Source organism: Hyperolius riggenbachi, chromosome 12 (assembly GCF_040937935.1).
Source record: "Hyperolius riggenbachi isolate aHypRig1 chromosome 12, aHypRig1.pri, whole genome shotgun sequence".
NCBI lineage: Eukaryota > Metazoa > Chordata > Amphibia > Anura > Hyperoliidae > Hyperolius > Hyperolius riggenbachi.
The window spans coordinates 73,630,501-73,650,392 of NC_090657.1; the positions used below are offsets into that span (position 1 = coordinate 73,630,501).

Genomic DNA, 19,892 nt, shown 5'->3' on the forward strand with positions numbered 1-19,892 from the left:
CATTTGCACAGGAGGTAGAAAAAAAAAAAAAAAAAAAAAACTACCGTATTTTTTGGCATACAAGAAAAACTTCTTCTCCCCCCAAAAATGGGGAGAAAGTCCCTGTGCCTAATATGCCGAATACAGAGAGTCCCCGACTTACAAACGCCTGCCGATAAGAACCGCTGGCCCGCCGCAGTGTTGGGTACTTCCTATATTGTCACCCCCATGTGTCTCCCCACCCCCCTATGTCTCTGCTCTCCCCTCCCCCCCCATGTCTCCTGTTTCCCCGTTTATAATTATCAGTGTCGGGAATGTGTCTTCTCCTCTGCATGGCTCCCCTAATGTTGGCATCTGCTAAGGAGACACAGGGGTGTGGATGGAGCGGAAACACTGGGGACAGAAGGAACACTGGGGACAGAAGGGGACACAGGAGGTACAAGGGGGACACTATAATTGAGGGAGAACATATACAAGATGCTCCTGGACCATGGACACACCCAGTTTAGTAATAGGTTTTTTTTGTCCCTGGTTTTTGCACTCCAAACCTAGGAACGTCTTATCTGCTTTAAAGGTTTGCTAAAACTACCATATTTTTAAGCGTATAAGGAAAAATTGCAATAATAAATCATGGAGATCTCTTTATTTAATAATTCCTCTTAAAATCCAACTGCATGAGCCACACACACCTTCTTGCTTCTGTGTAGAGATGGTAAATGAGATGCATATTTTTCCAGCTTGCATGCAAATTTTAAAGGCTGCTTGTATTTGGGACAATCAGATCGGGAGGAAGTGAATTTGATTGGCCCAAATTCAAGGAAAAACTAGCATGTAATTGACCGGGTCTGCTCCTTTGTAGCAACACTGGTGGCGTAGTGGTTATATCGCGCTCGCCTTGCAGCTCCTGGGTTCCAATCCCAGACGGGACTACCTGCACAGAGTTTGTATGTTCTCCCCGAGCCGGTTTGTGTTTCCTCCGGGTGACCTGGTTTCCTCCCACATCCCAAAAACATACAGATACCCAATTAATTGGCTTACCCCCAAAATGGACATATGACTATGGTAGGGATAAGATTGTGAGCTCCTCGGAGGAACGGTTAAGTGACAAGACAATATACTCTATATAGGGCCAACATCTTCCACAGAGCTTTACAAACACCAAATAATAATAAGACTGACTTGCTGTGATCACTTCCTGTTTTAGCATTCGCTGTGATCACTTCCTGTTTTACCTCCACAGGAAGCAGACTAGTCATAGCATTGTGACCAGCAAATAAGACTGTTACAAACCTATCACTTGATCACACGCTTCTCCTCAAGGAGTTCTACATACCAGCAACTCCATGTTGTTATACTTTATTTAAGTTTAGTAAATGTAATGTTTGACCACAAAGTTTTGCTGCTTCTTTTCCCTTTTGAGACATTCTCCACAGTTCATTCTCCTTCCATCCATAAGTAGCCAGATGAACAGCGGTGAGGAGAGAAACCTACGAGGAGGTCATCATGTAGACCCAGACTATGTGGTAAAACATACAGCCACAAGAGTTCCATAGTCCACGCTCTCCTAGCCTAGTCATTCTGGGCTCTGTATATAGATAGGCACCGCCAACATAGAACAAGGGTCCGTGGCGTTCTGCAGCTCTGCCAGTGTCACCGTGGTGGTGGCCGTACTCTCGGCACCAGATGAATCCATGCTTTCATTGGCTGCTCCGGCACCTTCCACCACAATGGAAAGCACAGCATCTGTCTGCTGGAAGTTCTCCTCCCCAGGACCAGCATTGTTCAGCTGCTCTCTGCTCTTCAGCTCTGTAAGTGTGGTTCCTTCTTCTGTGCCGGCATCTTCACCCTGCTTCCCTCGTCCTCTTTTCCTCTGAGCTTTCCTGACCTAATAGAAAGCACCATAGTTATTACCGTACACAAATATGCCCTTTAAAATACAGAGAGGTGTACCTGAGGTGACAAAATTGGGACAAAAAAAAAAAAAAAAAAGTGGTGAGATATTTGCCTATGGACAGGGAAGGCTCCAGATCCTATAGAGCCTTGTCTTTTCTTGCTCCCCTAGTTCCAGCGTTGTCACCCCTGTTGTGTGTAATCAACCAATTGGTCGAAAACACATCTTTGAGCCCTTGGGAAGCTTTAAAAGCACTTGTGTCCCCAAGTTATTTCGAAGACAGGAGGCTCCATACTACGCATGCATGAGTGTGCAATACAGAGCCACCCATCTTTAGAAGCACTCGGGGACACAAGTTCTTCTGAAACTTCCCATGGTGGTAAATTTAATGTGGGCGACGGCGCCAGAAAGAGGAATACAAGAGAGGACAGGGAAGACTCTATAGGATCCAGAGAATTTCCTGTCCATAGGCATCTACCTCTTATTTCCTCTATGCAGTGAACAGTTCACAGCTACGCCTAGTTCCAGTTGGAACAGGTTACATGTGCTGTCCAGTTGGTGGGCCCTCACAAATCACACTCCTTTGCATAGCAGCTGTGACAGAGCATCCTGAGCACGTGCAGTTCACAAACGTTAGTAACTGCGCATGCCCAGAACGCTCCTGGTGTTGTCTGCTACACACAAGCACAGTGCGTGAGTGCGCACAAAACAGGGTGCAGTGGACAGAACAGGGGCTATAGCAACAGCATGAAGGGGAGACTGGGAAAAATAAGTCTCAATGCAGTCTCTGGACAGCTTGTGCACGGCACAGATCTGCATAACTTATAACGAATTTGTCACTTCAAGTACACTTTAAAGCAAATCTACTCTAAACATTTTTATACTTTACACATTCTTTGCCATGTTCTACGTATTTAATTAACTTTTATAAATAGTGATGTTATTGGAATCTGGGTTTTTCTTATCCCAAAACCCAAATAATGCTGCCCAAAGCACTTCAGCAACATTTTGGAGAGAGTCATGAAGCTGCCTTCCGCACCACGCTTCATGGGACTTGGATGCTTCCTGCTCCTGGCTTGGAAGCGTGACGTGGAACACAGCTCCGATTCAAACACCACTATTCATAACTCCCAACTGTCCTTTTTTCAGAGGGAGAGTCCCTCTTTTGAAACCAAATCCTTCTGTCTTCATTGGTTCCTCTTTCAGGACTCATATACAGATCTATGTAAATTCATCAGTTAATTTGCGGTAGAGTAGATGCGAATAGCAGGAACTACTTACTGGCCATCCATACGCCATCTACTGTACATCCTGCATCTCCCAGCATCTTTCCGATGTCTTCCGTTAACAGCACCTGGAATGTCACCTGACCCGCATCGGATCAGGTGACACGCTGCCTGGGAGCCATGCATGGATGGCGGAAAGCTGCTGGGAGTTGCAGGATGCATAGCAGATGGCGCACTGAGGATCGGTAAGTCGTTTCTGCTTTGAAAACCCCCAAAAGTTCATGGTTATCTCCCTCAGGAATGCCGGTTAGATAAGACTTCCGGTTGCCTGAGTACCGGACAACAGGGACTCTGCTGTATATTTTACTACTGATAAATGTGTTTATATAGACTCTAAACGTTATTTATATCATTTGAGTTGATGTATTTCTTATTTTAAAATGATAGAAAACTAATGTTGATCGAGAGAACCAGTGTGGTCTGAATTATACAATTTTGTCTTTTGCTTCCTGAATGCCTTCTGAAGTTCTAGGGGTGTCCCATATCTTTCAGGATCCTAGCAACGCCGTTGGTTACTATAAATGTAGGAAACACCCCAATAACCTCTACTCCTAAAGCTCACTGTGTGGAGGGAATGCTGGGCTGTGAACTATCATGTAAACCATTAACAACCTGCTGCTGCTTCCGTCTCAAAACACCTCCAGACTGTCCATTCCTTACACAAGAGGCTACTAAAATGCTTGTACATGCTCTAATCATTGCCCATTTTGACTACTGAAATACCCCAACTCTGCTGCCTACAAAAACAGACTGGCCCCTCTCCAGTCCCAATTGAACTCCGCTGCTCGTCCCATCCACCTCTCCTCCAGCCCCTCACTGCCAATCACCCAAAGGGTCCAGTTCAAACTCCGAACTCTATCATACAAAGTTTTACATAAGCTGTCCCCTACACACATTTCTTTATTAAGATATCATCCCTCCCAGAATCTTTGCTCCTCCTACAAGACCCTCTTGTCATCTTGGTTGGTCACCTCCTCTATCTCTTGCATCTAGGACTTCTTACGAGTGTCACCTCTCCCTTGAAACGCTCTCCCACAGCCTGCTCATCATGCTCCAAGCCAGAAAATGTTCAGATGCAATATCAGGGCACATGTCTCTGGACAAACAGATAATTTATAATTTGCTAAAATTTGAGGCTCACTGCCTCATCCACCAACCCCCATGTGTACTCCTCCAGAGTCTACACCAAATTACCCTCTAGACTGTAAGTTGCCAAGGGCAGGGACCTCCCCCAGTGGGGTAACTACAATTCTTGGGGCCCCCAAATGAAACTTGAGGCCCCCCCAGAGTTCACACAACTTCCCTTGCCTCTCCTTTCATGGCCTTGGAGCCCATCTCACAAGGGTCATAAAACAAATGTGGGCATCTTGATCTTCATACCCATAACAAGTGTAGCCACACAAACACCTGATCTGAAGTATAGTCCCCTGTATCAGAGAAGGTTAATAGTTGGGGTCCCCCCACAGCTCTGGGCCCTCCTGCAATCGCAGAGGCGGCTGCCCTCCAGTTATGCCCCTGACCTTCCCCTAAAGTTTCCGGTTTTTGTTGCACTTTACCAAATGAACATGTACCAGTATTTGGGGAGGTTTTCAAACTGCACATCTATGTTTATGTATTTATACTGGTGTAGCTGGATGTTTTGATCATAGGATGTGTTGAACGGCTCATGTATGCATCTATGCTCCCCATTACTGTAGGTTTTCATACCATGTACAGCGTTACAGAAGATCTTGCCCCTATTATAAACAAAACAAAACAAATAACCATAAAAAGAGAATGCCTCCCTTCTCACCTGGTCCTTGTCATTGTCAGCCAGCAGGCGGCACTTATGCTCCTTCATATATTTCTGGCGGGTGAATCCTTTGCCACAGCTGGGGCAGCAGAAGCGGTAATTCCCTGTATGGCTCCTCTGATGTTCTATCAGATGTGCTCTCCGGCTGAATGACTTGGAGCAGTACTGACACTTGTGCATCTTCATGCCTAGAGCAATGGTAAGCAAAATTGCTGTAATTATTAGATGTTACTAGACCAGTTGGTATCACTCTAGAGAGAAGCCTTTATCACACTGGAAAATCCCTAGACCAGTGATGTCCAACTTCATGGGCAGGGGGTGTATCTAGCACCAGATTTTTCTGCTGGAGGGGGCAGAGCATCAATGTCCTGGCTTCAGGGCGGAACTAAGTGCAAACAAAAGATGGGCCTGCCAGAGGCGGGAGCCTGATGCAAAATAAATAAATAGTCTGGGTAAGGCCACATCTGGTCTGTGGACGGCCCTGCCCTAGACAGTCACATGATAGCCAGCAGGAAAATCGCCAAGATTTGTCTGAAGGCATAGAAATGGAGATCTATCTAGCTGCTACATCACTAGACAAAACGCCACTGGCACACAGCTGCAAGCAACAGCATAGATCACTCCATTGCTTGGCATGCCATGCTGCCAGTGGAAAGAACACTCAGGCAAGTGTCCTCCGATAGCATGGGAATAGCCCATGTGTCAGAACCCTAACAATGGGTCGGCAGTCTTCATGAAATGGGTTGTCATAGCAAAACTGGAGGTCTTATCAAAAAATACTATCCAGCTTCTGCCACCCGATATGCAAATAAAAGTGGTGCTGCTTTTTATAGAGTTAAATAAAAATAAACTATTGGTTATTTTATGCATAGGTAGAAAGGGCAGACACACCCCTTCCAAGGCGGTATATACAGAACAGCTATTAATGGTGACATGATGAATCCTGGGTAATTAGCGCATAGACTGCTCTAGTGTGTCAGTATCGGAAATATTAGTGGCATATAAAGGAAGCAGGGACACTTGTAGAGTGACCAAAGAGAGGGAACGACTATGCTGGTGTCTAAAGTGCTTCAATCGGTTATGCTGCAGTATTACACCTAGGTAAGTAGTATGCGAGACCCTCAGGCCGGCTTCACAATGCATATTGGAGTCAGCCAAAAACAGGCCTTCGGGGAATACCAAGTTACTATGCGGTATTCCCCTTCTGGCATCCGGCCAAACAGGAAGTGACGCACGCTTGTGGTCACTTCTGGTTTGGTTTATACGGAAGTGCACAAAAGCGTATTGTAAAAATACACACTTTTGCGCATGCGCCTCACGCTGCCAACATCTTTAAAATCCCTGTGTCGCCACAGACATACATGACTTCCGGTTCACTGCATGTCGCCACAGGTACACGCTAAACGCTGGAAGCACGTTAGATTTAGCAATTCCGGCACACTGCAGGTAATATGAAAGACCCCTATAGACTTTCATTGCCCTGCGGTAGCAGTGCAGTAAATTGCCGCAATGCTCCTCGCTAGTGTGAAAGGGCCTTCAATAGCGCCAGATTTTCTTTAGTTAACTCTTTGAACACTACAGTATGAACTATCAATGGGGAGCCAAGTTTACAGTGGATAGTTCAGACTAGATGTCTGGGTCCTATAGGGGCCTCTTTAAAGGGAACCGGGAGCAGGAGTGAGAGGAATATGGAGGCTACCATCTTTATTCCCTTATGGACAATGCCAGTTGCCTGGCTGTCATATTAAGACTTAAGCTTTAGATGGGTTTGAGTCACTTACCAGCAACAAGCATGCAGCCAATAGAGCAGAGTCACAGCATCTGTTCTGCATGCTTATTCTGGGGACAGGTAATTTGGGATCGGTGAGGGGAGAGGTCGGCTGTCATGACAGCTGAATCTCCCCCCTCGGGTGCACACGATCGGGAGCGCTCAAAGCCGGTAGCGTAAATCCTATGCCAAAACAGGCTTAGGCAGGCTCAAGTGCGGCGTAGGATTTACTATGCACAGTCCCCAGAACTTTAACCACCACTATACAGCCTCACTATTTTCTAAATTGTGAAATCACAGCAAAACTAAAACATACTCTCCTGTTCATCCGCTTACCTGAATGTGACAGAACGTGAGCTTTTAACTTATCTGGACGATTAAATTCTTTGTTGCAGCCGGTGTGAGACCTGGAGGGGTTACGAAAAAGAGATTTGTTTTGCGCAAAGGAACACTAAGGATCGCCATACATATTTATAGGCCTTATCAATTTCTGGAAGATTTAAACAGATGTATTGGCTAACGAAATTCAATGGTAGGATCGCTTCCCACTACGTTTGATCACAGTCGAACACATGGTGGAAATCAGGGGCGTAACCATAGACCCTGCAAGAGATGCAGCTGCAGGGGAGCCCAGAAGCCTGGAAAAAAAACACATTTCTGCTTTCTGCACAATTGTTCTAATAACTGATGAAACCATATGATCAATGATCATAAAAAGTTTGCAAACAAAGATTTGTAGACAGTTCCTATTCAGTGTGCAGCAGGGCCTTGTGTACAGCGCTGCTCTACCCCCAGCCTCTCTCCCCTGTTCTACATACCATGTGTGTCTGTATGTGTGATAACATGCACGTTTTATCACAGAAGCTAATATAATTGATAGAGAAAATGCATGCAGTGCCTCACTGCTGTCTGTATTTATCTGCATGGGGAAAACACTTTCAAGTGTGCACTAGCCAATTGAATAACATTGGTTCTCAGTTTACCTGTGCAGAAAGCGAGGGGGGGGGGAGGGGGGAGCCCCATCCAAAGTTTTGCAGGGGGGCCCAGTGATTTCTAGTTACACCTCTGGCGGAATTTATTTTTGCCCTTTAGCAATGCAAGTTCATACACTCAATTTTTTCTAAACTGAACTGCTTTACATAGAATATTGTAACCCCCCAAAGCACAGGTGTCTCACCCACCACGCAGGTATAAATTCTTGCCTAGAGCGCAGGAGGAGGCAGGAGCGCTGCTGCACTGAGTAGTGAGAGAAGAAATGCCTCTCAGCTCACTCCGGTATCAGTTTACACTACAGCAGCAGCTAACAGCAGCGCCTGACTCGACTCATAACTGATTCACTGACTGATTCATTCAGTTCCTTCAGCTCCATGATTCAAAGAACCACAGTAATGAGTCAGTGAGAGAAGGCTCAGTACAGCATCAGCTCCTAAGTCCTGACTCTTCAATCTTAACTGATTCACTGATTCATTCAGTTCCACTCTCTCTGCTACTGGTAACTGTGTGGATGTAGAGACTGAGTGTAGCAGCCAGGCATGGACTGCCCCCCAGGCCACCTTTTATTCAGCGATTTAGGGCCAGTCTGGTGTATTCAGGTTTGTTGCTGTAGGACAATGTGAAACACTAGGCTAGCTGATGAAAGTGCAATTAGAGGGCAGGCAAGCTGGTAAATATACACAGCATGATGCAGAGCTCGTCTGCAGGGTCCGTGGGAAAAAAAAAAAAAATCTGTCTGGTCTCTCCCCATTGATATAATGACTGCATGTGCAGATAAGGTGTTAAACAGGTTGAAAAGTTTTTTACAGTCCCTAGACTCCAGGAGGGCCGCTATCTGACTTGTGTGAGAGACTGGCAGGGACAGCAGTCCTATTACCGGCAACTAGTCTCTGTGTAATGTGGGACTGCAATACAGATTAGCTCTCTGCTCCATCTCCTGCTATTCTCAGTCTCACTCCACACTCTGGGCTAGTGCACGACAAAAACGCAATAGCAATCGCTAGCAATTTGCAAATGCGACTTGATAATTTGGGCTGAGGCTGCCATGATAACGGGCCTCAAGTCCGTTTCCCCCCAGGCCAAAAGGTCCCAGTCCTCCCCTGGTAGCAGCATTGTGTGTGCGCGCGCGTGCGTGTGTGTGCGTGCGTGTGCGTGTGTGGTGTGTGTGTGTGGTGTGTGTGTGGTGTGTGTGTGGTGTGTGTGTGTGTGGTGTGTGTGTGTGGTGTGTGTGTGTGGTGTGTGGTGTGTGTGTGTGGTGTGTGTGTGTGGTGTGTGGTGTGTGTGTGTGTGGTGTGTGGTGTGTGTGTGTGTGGTGTTTGGTGTGTGCGTGCCGCAATAAGTATATTTTATGGTGAAACGCTCTGCTGCATTACAACTATTTTCCGGTTGAACCCATCCCGCAATAAGTGTATTGCCTGTAGTGACAAAATGGCTAGAGACGCCCCTGCCCCAAAGCTATGGTATGGTAAAAATGGTTTGGTTGATGGGCCTGGCCATGCATGCAGGCTGAGAAGATGTGTTAAAGGGGAACTGAAGAGAGAGGTATATGGAGGCTGTCATGTTTATTTCCTTTTAATCAATACCAGTTGCCTGGCAGCCCCGCTGGTCTATTTCTCTGCAGTAGTATCTGATTAAAACCAGAAACAAGCATGCAGCTAGTCTTGTCAGATCAGACTTATAAGTCTGAACCACTGAAACACCTGATCTGCTTCATGCTTGTTCAGGGGCTATGGCTAATAGTATTAGAGGCAGAGGATCAGCAGGGCTGCCAGGCAACTGGTATTGTCTAAAAGGAAACATACATGACAGCCTCCATATACCTCTCTCTTCAGTTCCCCTTTAAGGCTCATACACACATCAGACTATAGTCTTTGGAAAATGAAAGATCACAGACCAATCTTACCACCCTTCATGTAGTAAGAGAGCCATACCTTCACAGTCTTTTCTATGGAGCTGAACTCCCCATCAGAAAAAAAATCTTTGCAAGATGCTGCACACACAGATGCTGTACAGACACAAGATCAGTATCTGCAAAAGATCTGTTCCTGCCAAAGATCCGTTCCTGCAAATTGCATTCATAATCTATGAGATCTGCAGATCATCATACACACCTTGTTTAACTGACATTCATCTGCAGATCTGAAAATCCATCCTGGTGGATCTGATCTGCAGATGAAATTCTGTTAAACAAGGTGTGTATGATGATCTGCAGATATCAGACTATGAATGCATTTTGCAGGAACGGATCTTTTGCAGGAACGGATCTTTTGAATGTCTACAGCATCTTTGTGTGCAGCATCTTGCAAAGATTTTTATCTGATGGGGAGTTCAGCTCCATAGAATAGACTGTGTAGGTATGGCTCGTATACTACATGGAAGGGGGTAAAATTGGTCTGTAATCTTTCATTTTCAAAAGACTATGGTCTGATGTGTGTATGTGGCCTTAGGAAGGAGTAGGTATCAGTGATTCCTGTCATAGGCATGTACCCAGGATCACCTGAATTGAAAGAAAGAAACCAGGAACCCAATGGAGCGGTGCAGTTAGGCAATGGGGACAAGTTAACATATGTATGGTTTATACTCACAAAAGTGAGTTGGAGATCCCTGCAACCACCGTATAAGCCTGCAGGAAAATAACTGTCCCTGCTCAGTTCTCCAGGCCAATACAGGGCACTGGACGATCGCTTTCCATAGGGCCTTTATAGTTTTGTATTTTTAAACTGCAAAGATAAAATCTGCTCCGGAGGTCTGACTAAAATGCAACACTGGGATGGAGGTGCCCGATATGACAAAAAAAATAAAAAAAAATATATCCTAAAATCTCATTGCGCACTTATAGGGGTAGCAATGATTTCTAGTTATGCCCATGGGGGTGGGAGGCATTGTAAAACTGGCACTGGGGCCCAAAGCTCCTTGGCTACGCCACTGAGCTTACCATCTGCACATAGAACACACCTACATTAGCTGAGCTTACAAACATGCAGAGAGGATAGGATGAGCACATACGCGAAGGGGCACTTGTACTTTTTGTAAGGCTCATGGATCAGCATGTGTCTCTTTAGCTTATCCTTCCTGTTAAACGCCGACTCACAGAGCGTACATCTGAACGGCTTTTCACCTGCATGGACACAAAGTCGATTGTTTAAAGAGAAGAACTGCTGAAACAATACTGCACATTTGACTAATGCAAATAATGAAAAGCGTAAACAGGAAATTTAAAACTATAAAAAAAAAAAAAAAAAAAAAAAAACTAACAACCAGCCAGGACAGTCATTGAATTTGAATGAAACGCAGCAATCTGGAAAAAGAGAGCACCGCCAAAGGAAATAATGAGAAAAGTCACGATTAGCGGCAGTATAGGGAAATTTGGGGATGCGAGGCAATGATGGATGCCCGGGGCCACAAATAGTGGCAATCAAAAGTAATGTAGGTGCCTGAGGCTACATCAACACAACGGTAAAGTTACATTTTGGCATTCAAGGCTGCTGATTTTGCCAGTTTTTTCATTTTTCCATGGACTAAGGGCTCTTTTACACCAGAGCTGGTGTTTTAACGCAAAGACCAGGGGTCGAGTGGGGCGTGGACGCGGGGGGACGGCGTCCACAAGGTGAGGGAGGGAGGGGGGGGGGGGGGAGGAGAGATGTCCGCCCTCCCCCCCGCTGCTCACAGCTCTCCTTCCACTCCGCTGCTCCCCTCATGCTGGGGGAACACATGACTACATATACTGGGCACATATACCCCTGACTACATATACTGGGCACATATACCCCTGACTACATATACTGGGCACATATACCCCTGACTACATATACCCCTGACTACATATACTGGGCACATATACCCCCTGGCTACATATACTGGGCACATATACCCCTGACTACATATACTGGGCACATATACCCCTGACTACATATACTGGGCACATATACCCCTGGCTACATATACTGGGGACACATACATCCCTGGCTACATATACTGGGCACGTATACCCCTGGCTACATATACCTCTGGCTACATATACTGGGACTACTATACTCATGGCTACTTATACTGGGGACACCTATAGGCCTGGCTACCTATGCTGGGGGTACCTATTTTGGGGGAACTGCTGTCAGATTATCTGAATTTTTGTGTAACTGCTGTTATAATCTGGCAGCTGTTCCCTAAAATACATGTGTATGTTAGGTGAACGTCTGCTGCCAGATTATATGTATGTTGGGTGTTACGTGTATTTTGGGTGATCCGCTGCCAGGTTTCGCGCATTTTGGGGAACTGCTTCCAAATTATGTGTATGTTGGGGGAACTGCTGCTGCCACATTGTCTATTTTGGGGAACCACTGCCATATCTGTATTTTGGAGGAACTTCTACCAGATTATGTGTCTTTTTGGTGAAATGCTGTCAGATTGCATCTATTTTGGGGGGATACACTACGGCAGAGCTCAAACTTCCCCAGCAGACCTTTTACATCACTGCTAAGTTCATGTATATTTGGCCCCACCCGTGACCACACCCACATTATGCTTGACCACGCCCATTTTTGGCGCGCCGCAGTGTTTTCCGAGGTGAGTCCACTCACTTCTTTTCCCAGGACTAGACCCCTGGCAAAGACCATAGTTTGCATTTTCCAAGGTAAAATGAAGTCCATAGACTTTCATTTTACCTTTCACATCTAACGCAGGGTTTTGTCGCATTGCAGTTCAAAGCACCCGGGAGCTTTTAATCGACCAGTGCTGGTGTTTCCCATCGGGTGAATTAGAAGTACCGCCGCTAATCAGCATCGTAACATCCCGATATCCACGCCGCACATAACGCTTGCAGAAAATCGGCTCCTGCAAGCGTTCTGTGATGTGAAAGAGGCCTAAGGCAGAATTCCCTAACCCTGTTCTCAAGGCCCACCAACAGTACAGGTTTTGCAGAAAACCACAAATATTCACAGGTGGGGTAATTAGTATCTCAGCAGAATTAAATTAACTACCTCTGTGGATTTCCACAAAACATGCACTGTTGGTGGGCCTTGAAGACAGGGTTGGGGAACACTGGACAAAGGTATTCTTCAAGGGTTAGGTATCAGAAGGGGAGGGTTAAGGTGATCTACGTCGTAGTGCGCATGCAATAAGTGCTACGAGCCATGGGCGCACACTCAAGGAGGCACATCGCCGGGCAGCGCCTGCGCACTGAACCTTTCGACCCGGAAGTAAGCTGGGGGGGGGGGGGGGAGGGAATTAGGACTTAACGGATGGGGTACTTAGGAGAACGGAGGAGCAGTGGGCATAAAGAGAGGCTGCTACACATGCCTGCTTTCCCCATTTTAAATTTTAATAAGTGCTAAGGTATCTAAGCGCTGCCCCAAATTTTCAGATAAGATAAGAATAGCAGAGGTAGGATATGATCAGCACCTGAGTGGATGTGGCTGTGCAGTTTTAGGTAGTGTTCTCTCCTGAATAGCTTCTTACAGATCGGACACTTGTAGCGGCCTCCTCCTCCATGGGTGGGTAGATGCCTCCTTAAATACCTCTCGCAAGGAAACACCTACAGTAAAAGCAGAAAATACAATTTGTTTTCAACCCCCAAATACCTAGGTAGGCACTCCGTGGCAGCGCTTGCTTTGGTATACTTAAAAAAAAAATAAAAAATAAATTTGAAGCCATATGTTCTGGCTTTAAAGGACAGCTGAAGTGGGTGGGATACGGAGGCTTCCATATTTATTTCCTTTCAAGCAATACTGCACTAGTTGCCTGGCTGTCCCGCTGAGCCTCTGCCTCTAATACTTGTAGCCATAGACCCTGAACAAGCATGCAGCAGAGGGCGACAGGCGCGGCACTGGGACGTTTTCCAGTTCATTTCATGCGGACATCGACTGGAAATCTGTCTGCAGTGTGTGGGCAGGAAATCAATCCTTCTTTGCTCAGATTCAGTCAGAGAGGGATCTATCTGATGGTCGATCCGGCGGCAGATCGACAGGTGTATGGCCCTTTTAACTGTGCTGGTTACACAATGAAAGTAAGAATGCCACTGAGTAGAAGACATCAAGAACAATTCCAATTTTCCTTGTCTACACTTTTGTTCATAAAGTCATTTCTGATCTACTGATGAGCGAGAGAATGAAGACAGGAGGCGGAAAGGCAAACCTGCTTACCTTCTGGCAGTGGGGGCAGGGGTAACTGTGCGTGGCTGACTGCAGATGCTGCTCCAGGGCTTCTTGTGTGGAATATTTATTCATACACTTCAAACACCTAATATAAAGAGGCTGATGCAGTGTTATCGCTAGATTATGGATAAAGCAAAAACAACATTGTGCAAAAACACACTTTCATGTATACACTTGATTCTCTCACGAGAAAGAATGTCCTATTGTCTTGCATTTGAAGTGCTTTGCTGAGTGTACTGAATGCAAAGAGTGACTGCGACCAAATAAAATGCTATGCAAATAAACCCAGAAGGCCTATTCCATATGCAATTAAACCCAATCAGCCATGTACAGTATATAAGCCTCAGGAGAGGAGACTGTCCGTGTCAGATCCCATCCCCTTCAATTGGCGAGGCTTTGAGTCCTGTAACTTAATTCACAATGTAATTGACAATTTACTACAGGAATTAGGATTTTGATTGATATTTGTGGGGGCAGTCTATCAGCGTTTAAAGCAAATAATTCACAATATAATTGATCAGAGCGTCCCCATTTTCCCTGCACTAAAGTAGAAGCGCACCTCCCAAGCCATTCTAACAAACAAAAGTGCACTAACGCTTGAAACACAAGAGAATTTGTACTAGATACTTCACTTGTAGACAGCCATCTCCTTCTTGGGGGCGATGAGGGGGAGCAAGCTATGGGAATACTGGTGGACTCCCATCTCATAGAGCGAGGAGAAGTCTTTGTTGCAGATGTGACATCGATAAGTCATCTCCTCCTGGTGGCTTTTGATGTGCTCCAAGAACTGGTCCAGCTTCTGGCAGGTGTGAGTGCAACCTTTCACCACACACTTATACACCTGAAGAGACCCAACACACACATTAAAACAGATTATTGCAGTCCAAAGACCAGTACATTCTCAGTGTGGAAAGGTTATCCTGAAATTTTGGCGCACTGTTTTTCATTACAGAAATGTTTGATCCGATAGAGTTACAACTGATTACGTGTCCGTTGGGTTAATTGTAGCAGTTTAGTAATAATGTAAGGTATTAAGGTTACATTTAATGTGAAAAAGTCAACCTAAAAAGAAATCATTTGATCACTTCCGAATAAATTGGTACCCCAGAATGGGGTTAGTTTGCGGTGTACATTGTAGGGACCAGGAAAAGCTGTGGCATTTACCAGCAGCTAGTGGTGGGTTGAGTTTGTACAGGTGTTTAGGGTTTGGCGTCGGGAACCAGGGTGGATGGTCCTGTGTAGGCATAGGCAGTTTAATAGTAAATAATATTGGTATGAAATACAAACACTTTTACATTGTACGCAAAGCCCTATTATTTATTATTATATTATATTATTATTATTCTATAATTATTATATTACACTAACACTACGTACACTAATACTTTATACACAGATCTATACAGTGGCATAGAGAAGCCAAGGAAGCACGAAGAGGATGCCTACTGCCTGTTACTCCATAGGCTGTAATACACATTGTGACTATGCGGTGCCAGGGACCTGAATTTTGGCACACCAGCCCATATAAGACATAGCTAAGCAGTCGGACTGGCAGGGATGGCGCTAAAATCAATACACCTATAGTGGTAACAAGGAGGGGGAGGTTAGTGTTAGGAGAGGGGAGTAAAGGTTATTGTTAGGCAAAAAGAGGGGGGGGGTTAGTGTGAAAACAGGAGAGGTAGTGGCAGGAAGAGAAAAGTATTGCCGAATCTTTTTACTGCCGCTACCTCTCCTATCCTGCACCAACAGCGATATATGGCAACAATGTACACAGGAAAGCAGCCCATGCATCTAACATGTGGCCTGGAAGCAGAGACAGATTAAAGAGGATCTGTAACATCAAAAGATCCCCTGGGGGGGTACTCCCCTCGGGTGGGGGAAGCCTCCGGATCCCAATGAGGCTTCCCACGCCGTCCTCCGTCCCTCAGGGGTCTCGCTGCAGCCCTCCGAGAATAATGACGTCAATATTTACCTTCCTGGCTCCTGCACTCTGACGGCTGTCGGCTCCGAACTACACGGAAATACCCGATCGCAGTCGGGTCTGCTCTACTGCGCAGGCGCAAGTTTCCGGCGCCTGCGCAGTAGAGCGGACCCGACTGAGATCGGGTATTTCCGTGTAGTTCGGAGCCGAGAGCAGCCACAGCGCCCCCGCTGGAGCCTGCAAAGGTAAATATTGGACAGTCGGCTCTGTCGCCGGCTGTTCGGAGGGCTGCAGCGAGACCCCCGTGGGACAGAGGACGGCGTGGGAAGCCTCATTAGGATCCGGAGGCTTCCCCCACCCGAGGTGAGTACCCCCCAGGGGATCTTTTTGATGTTACAGAGTCTCTATGAGGCTTACATTTAAAAATTGGCTTGTCCAAATTCTGATGCAGGGTGAAGCCAAAAACTGTTCATCCTGTACCTGCTGAAAATCCGCGGTGGAGTTAATGGCATTTCCGCTCAGAATTGTTGCAACTCAGGGGAGGGGCGGTTAATCCGGCTCTGTCTGGCAGGGAGGAGGGCCTAAGTTATTCCTTAGGGCCCCTTTAAGCAGCAGCGCAGTAAGTATCTTACCTACTATATAAATCAGTAACAGATAATTGAAACAGGTAGGGATGATCAATGAGATGCAAATATTTCTGAGTTCATGCACATTTATGTAAACTTTTATGCAAATACTGTATATGCTGCTTGGAAATGTACCAATCACTTTAACCCTGGCTGGGACTCGACTGGTCCATTTTCATGCTGCATATATTAGCATAACATTTTACATAAATCTGCATGAACTTGGAAATATTTGCAGCTCATTGATTATCCCTAGAAACAGGTTGGCTACAACTTGAATGATGGTGCAGAGAGGATAACTAGACAGTCTCACAATGGTTATAAATGTACACATATTCTAGGGAACACAAGCTTCTGCTTTCATTACCCACCTGCTCCGTCTTATGCTGGGTCATGTGTGATTTGAGCTGGAAGTAGTTGTCAAACTTGCTGTGACAGAACTGGCAGTGATAGGAGCTGTCAATCATGACCACCTCCTTGGCGTCCGTCCTGTCACATGACACAGTGTCGTCCATGTCCTGAGAGGAGGCTTCTTCTGCTGGGACCTGGCTGGAGACTGCACAATACAAACACAACGGCAATCAGGAAAGATTACACACAACACACTTCTATTAGCACACACTGTAAAATAGGCATCTACCTCTATCCTCAGCAGACTCCTCCTCTGACTGCGATGGGTTGAGTGGCATCACTTGTAGAGTCATGGGGCCTTGTGAACCCGTCGTATTTTGGCCTTTTGGCCAGACCTTATGAGTCTGCATGTGCTTCTTTACATTGGACTTCTGAGCAAAAGCTCGCCCACACACAATGCACTGAAATGGCTTTTCTCCAGTATGACTGCAAGATAAAGGGTCATTTTTAATAGACAACAAACCTTTGTAAATTGATTTTCTCCCGTAGGACTCAAAGTGCATAGGCATGGCTCAGACCAGCATTTGGTTGATTGGTAAGTTTTGGTACAGAGGAAGAATTCTACAAGTCTGTAAATGCCAGGCTAAACAGGTGACTTTTCAGTCTGGATTAGAATAACTCCAGGGATGGAGTGGTCTTTACTGGGTGTGGTAAGGAATTCCAAAGGGTAGGGGCAGTATGACAAAACTCTGGCTCCCAAAGTTTTGAGGTGCACTCTGGTAGTGACCAAGTTTATGGATCCTGCTGATCTGAGGTTGTGAGATGTGGTGCAGTTTCAGCAAGTCCTTCGTGTATCATCCAGGGCCCAAATTGTGTAGGGATTTGAAGATCAACAATCCAATCTTGGAATGTAATATTGTAGAAAGCAGAGAGTGGGTGCACTTACCCGATTAAGCATCTTTATTCCAGAATACTGCAAGTCCGAGTGTAATGCCTAGTACACACCATGCAATTTCCCATCAGTTAGATGGGTCGATACGATTTATTTTCAACCGGTCCAATTGGATTTCCAGTTTTTCTGATCACTTCTATATAACAGAAATCAGATTGGACCTTCGGAAATACTTGATTAAACCCAATTGATTATGAAATGCAAGTTTCTGAAAGCGCTCTTAATCAGAGTCTATATAGTCCCAGCGTTATAGGTAGTCCTTATCTTCCCTTTAGTACATATAATCCTCTCACCAGATGATGTTGCGGATTATATTCTAGATCAGCAATGACAGCATTAGTTGGTATCCTAATCTTCACCGGAATTTGCGTTCTCCAGGTTATAGATTACCTCAAAGGAATATATATATATATATATATATATATATATATATATATATATATATATATATATATATATATATATATATATATATATATATATATATATATATATATATATATATATATATATATATATATATATATATATATATATATATATATATATATATATATATATATATATATATATATCTCATGTATTATGATAATCACCGTGCTACACACACTGTGTATACTTCCACCACACGCTTATGAGCAAATAGTACGCTCACCGGATATTTATGCTGACCTCATGGACCAGCCAATGCGCCTGTAATTAATTAGCCTCTTCTGTAGATGTATACGCGTTGACCTCTTACCACTACGAAGTGTCCAGGTTGCTATGAACTCAAAATCAATGAAACAACATAGCGTAATCCAATACACGCAATATGATTCCACCACCTCAGTGCAAACAACAGACCACCAGTGTTCCCATATGTGCATATAGTAATAGGTTGCGCTCACCGCATATAATTGCTGACCTCAAGATGACCAGCAATAGAGTTTATATGGCGTTTGTATGATCTTCTATGGACGTTATATACACACTCCAGTATCCTCCTTGAACTCAAACAAACATTCACATAGCATAATACTGTTTTATTTGTATAAAAGTTTTGTAAAAGTTGCACTCACAAAGATAAAATCGATATGCGCATATCTCAAGTAAAAATCCCAGGCTCACCGCCGCTGCAGCTTGTACATGCGTCTGACCCGTCTGCCGGAAGCCACGTGGCGTGGCTTCCGGCAGACAGGTCAGACGCATGTACAAGCTGCAGCGGCGGTGAGCCTGGGAATTGGACGCACTGGGAAGTGAGTGGCGGCATTTTGGAACGGCGGCATTTTGGAACGCCAGAACGCGGAAACATTACTCAGCCCGGCTTGGCAACGGGGGAGAGCCCGTGGAAAAACTCTATGCTGTTTATAACTTTGTGACATGTGAGTGCAATATTTTAATAAACTTTTAGTGGTTTTAAAGCAATATTACGCTATGAGAGGCTTTTGTTTGAGACACTAGAGCTATATGAATTTGGACAAGTGAACCTGGACAGGGAATTCGTTGATCAAAGGGACCAGGAGCTGAAGTGCTGGGGTATCCTGGAGGCGTACGTTGATTGACCAGTCTAACAGTGGTCACACTGTATCTGGTGAGTGCGTTTCATATTGGTGATTGCTGGTGGTGGAATCAAAGGAAGACTGGAGTAAAAAAAATCAGAGACATTTAATGTTGGGACTCTTCTTTTATATCACCATAGAGGATGTGCGCTGCACTTAAATTGTAGATGTTTTGTGGAGTATTGCTGTACTCAAGTCTGAGCGCACTCTGAGGACAGTGGGAGGACCTGTGCTTAATAACCAGTGCGCTTGGAATATTCACCTATAGGCTGGGACTATATAGACTGATTAAGAGTGCTTTCAGAAACTTGCATTTCATAACTGATTAGGGTGCTTATACCCCCAACATCTGAAGCGATCCAGATCTATTCAACAGTTGTGTTATATCCGGGGTTGATCTGCCCAGGGAGGAGCGCTCTATCCACTTTGTACATCAAACCCAATTGATTGATTGATTGGTGAGTGAGTGAGTGAGTGAGTGAGTGAGTGAGTGAGTAAAAAAAAAAAAAAAAAAATTGGAACTCAAAAATCGGACCCTTTAGAAATTGATGCGACCCAGTGCTCGCTGGATTTGAACTCAGGACTATTTCCTCCTCAGTATGCACTGCTGATAAGCCACAGACTCTGCTGAAACACTTGCCAC

At 45.2% G+C, this 19,892-nt stretch overlaps 1 protein-coding gene across 7 annotated transcripts in view; it reads right to left on the bottom strand.

The window, feature by feature from the left end:
- Positions 1–267: 267 nt before the first annotated feature.
- The window catches only part of ZNF341 (zinc finger protein 341), a 74,591-nt gene continuing 54,966 nt past the window's right edge, over positions 268–19,892 (bottom strand). For all 7 annotated transcript variants that reach the window (XM_068262536.1, XM_068262534.1, XM_068262535.1 and 4 more), the window contains 9 exons: positions 17,046–17,242; positions 16,777–16,961; positions 14,491–14,699; positions 13,847–13,943; positions 13,107–13,239; positions 10,716–10,827; positions 7,053–7,123; positions 4,949–5,136; positions 268–1,864 (listed from right to left, as the gene is read on the bottom strand). In XM_068262536.1, the coding sequence (XP_068118637.1) occupies positions 1,553–1,864; positions 4,949–5,136; positions 7,053–7,123; positions 10,716–10,827; positions 13,107–13,239; positions 13,847–13,943; positions 14,491–14,699; positions 16,777–16,961; positions 17,046–17,242 (1,504 nt within the window). In that variant the 3' untranslated portion in view covers positions 268–1,552. The remainder of the gene's footprint in view (positions 1,865–4,948; positions 5,137–7,052; positions 7,124–10,715; positions 10,828–13,106; positions 13,240–13,846; positions 13,944–14,490; positions 14,700–16,776; positions 16,962–17,045; positions 17,243–19,892) is intronic.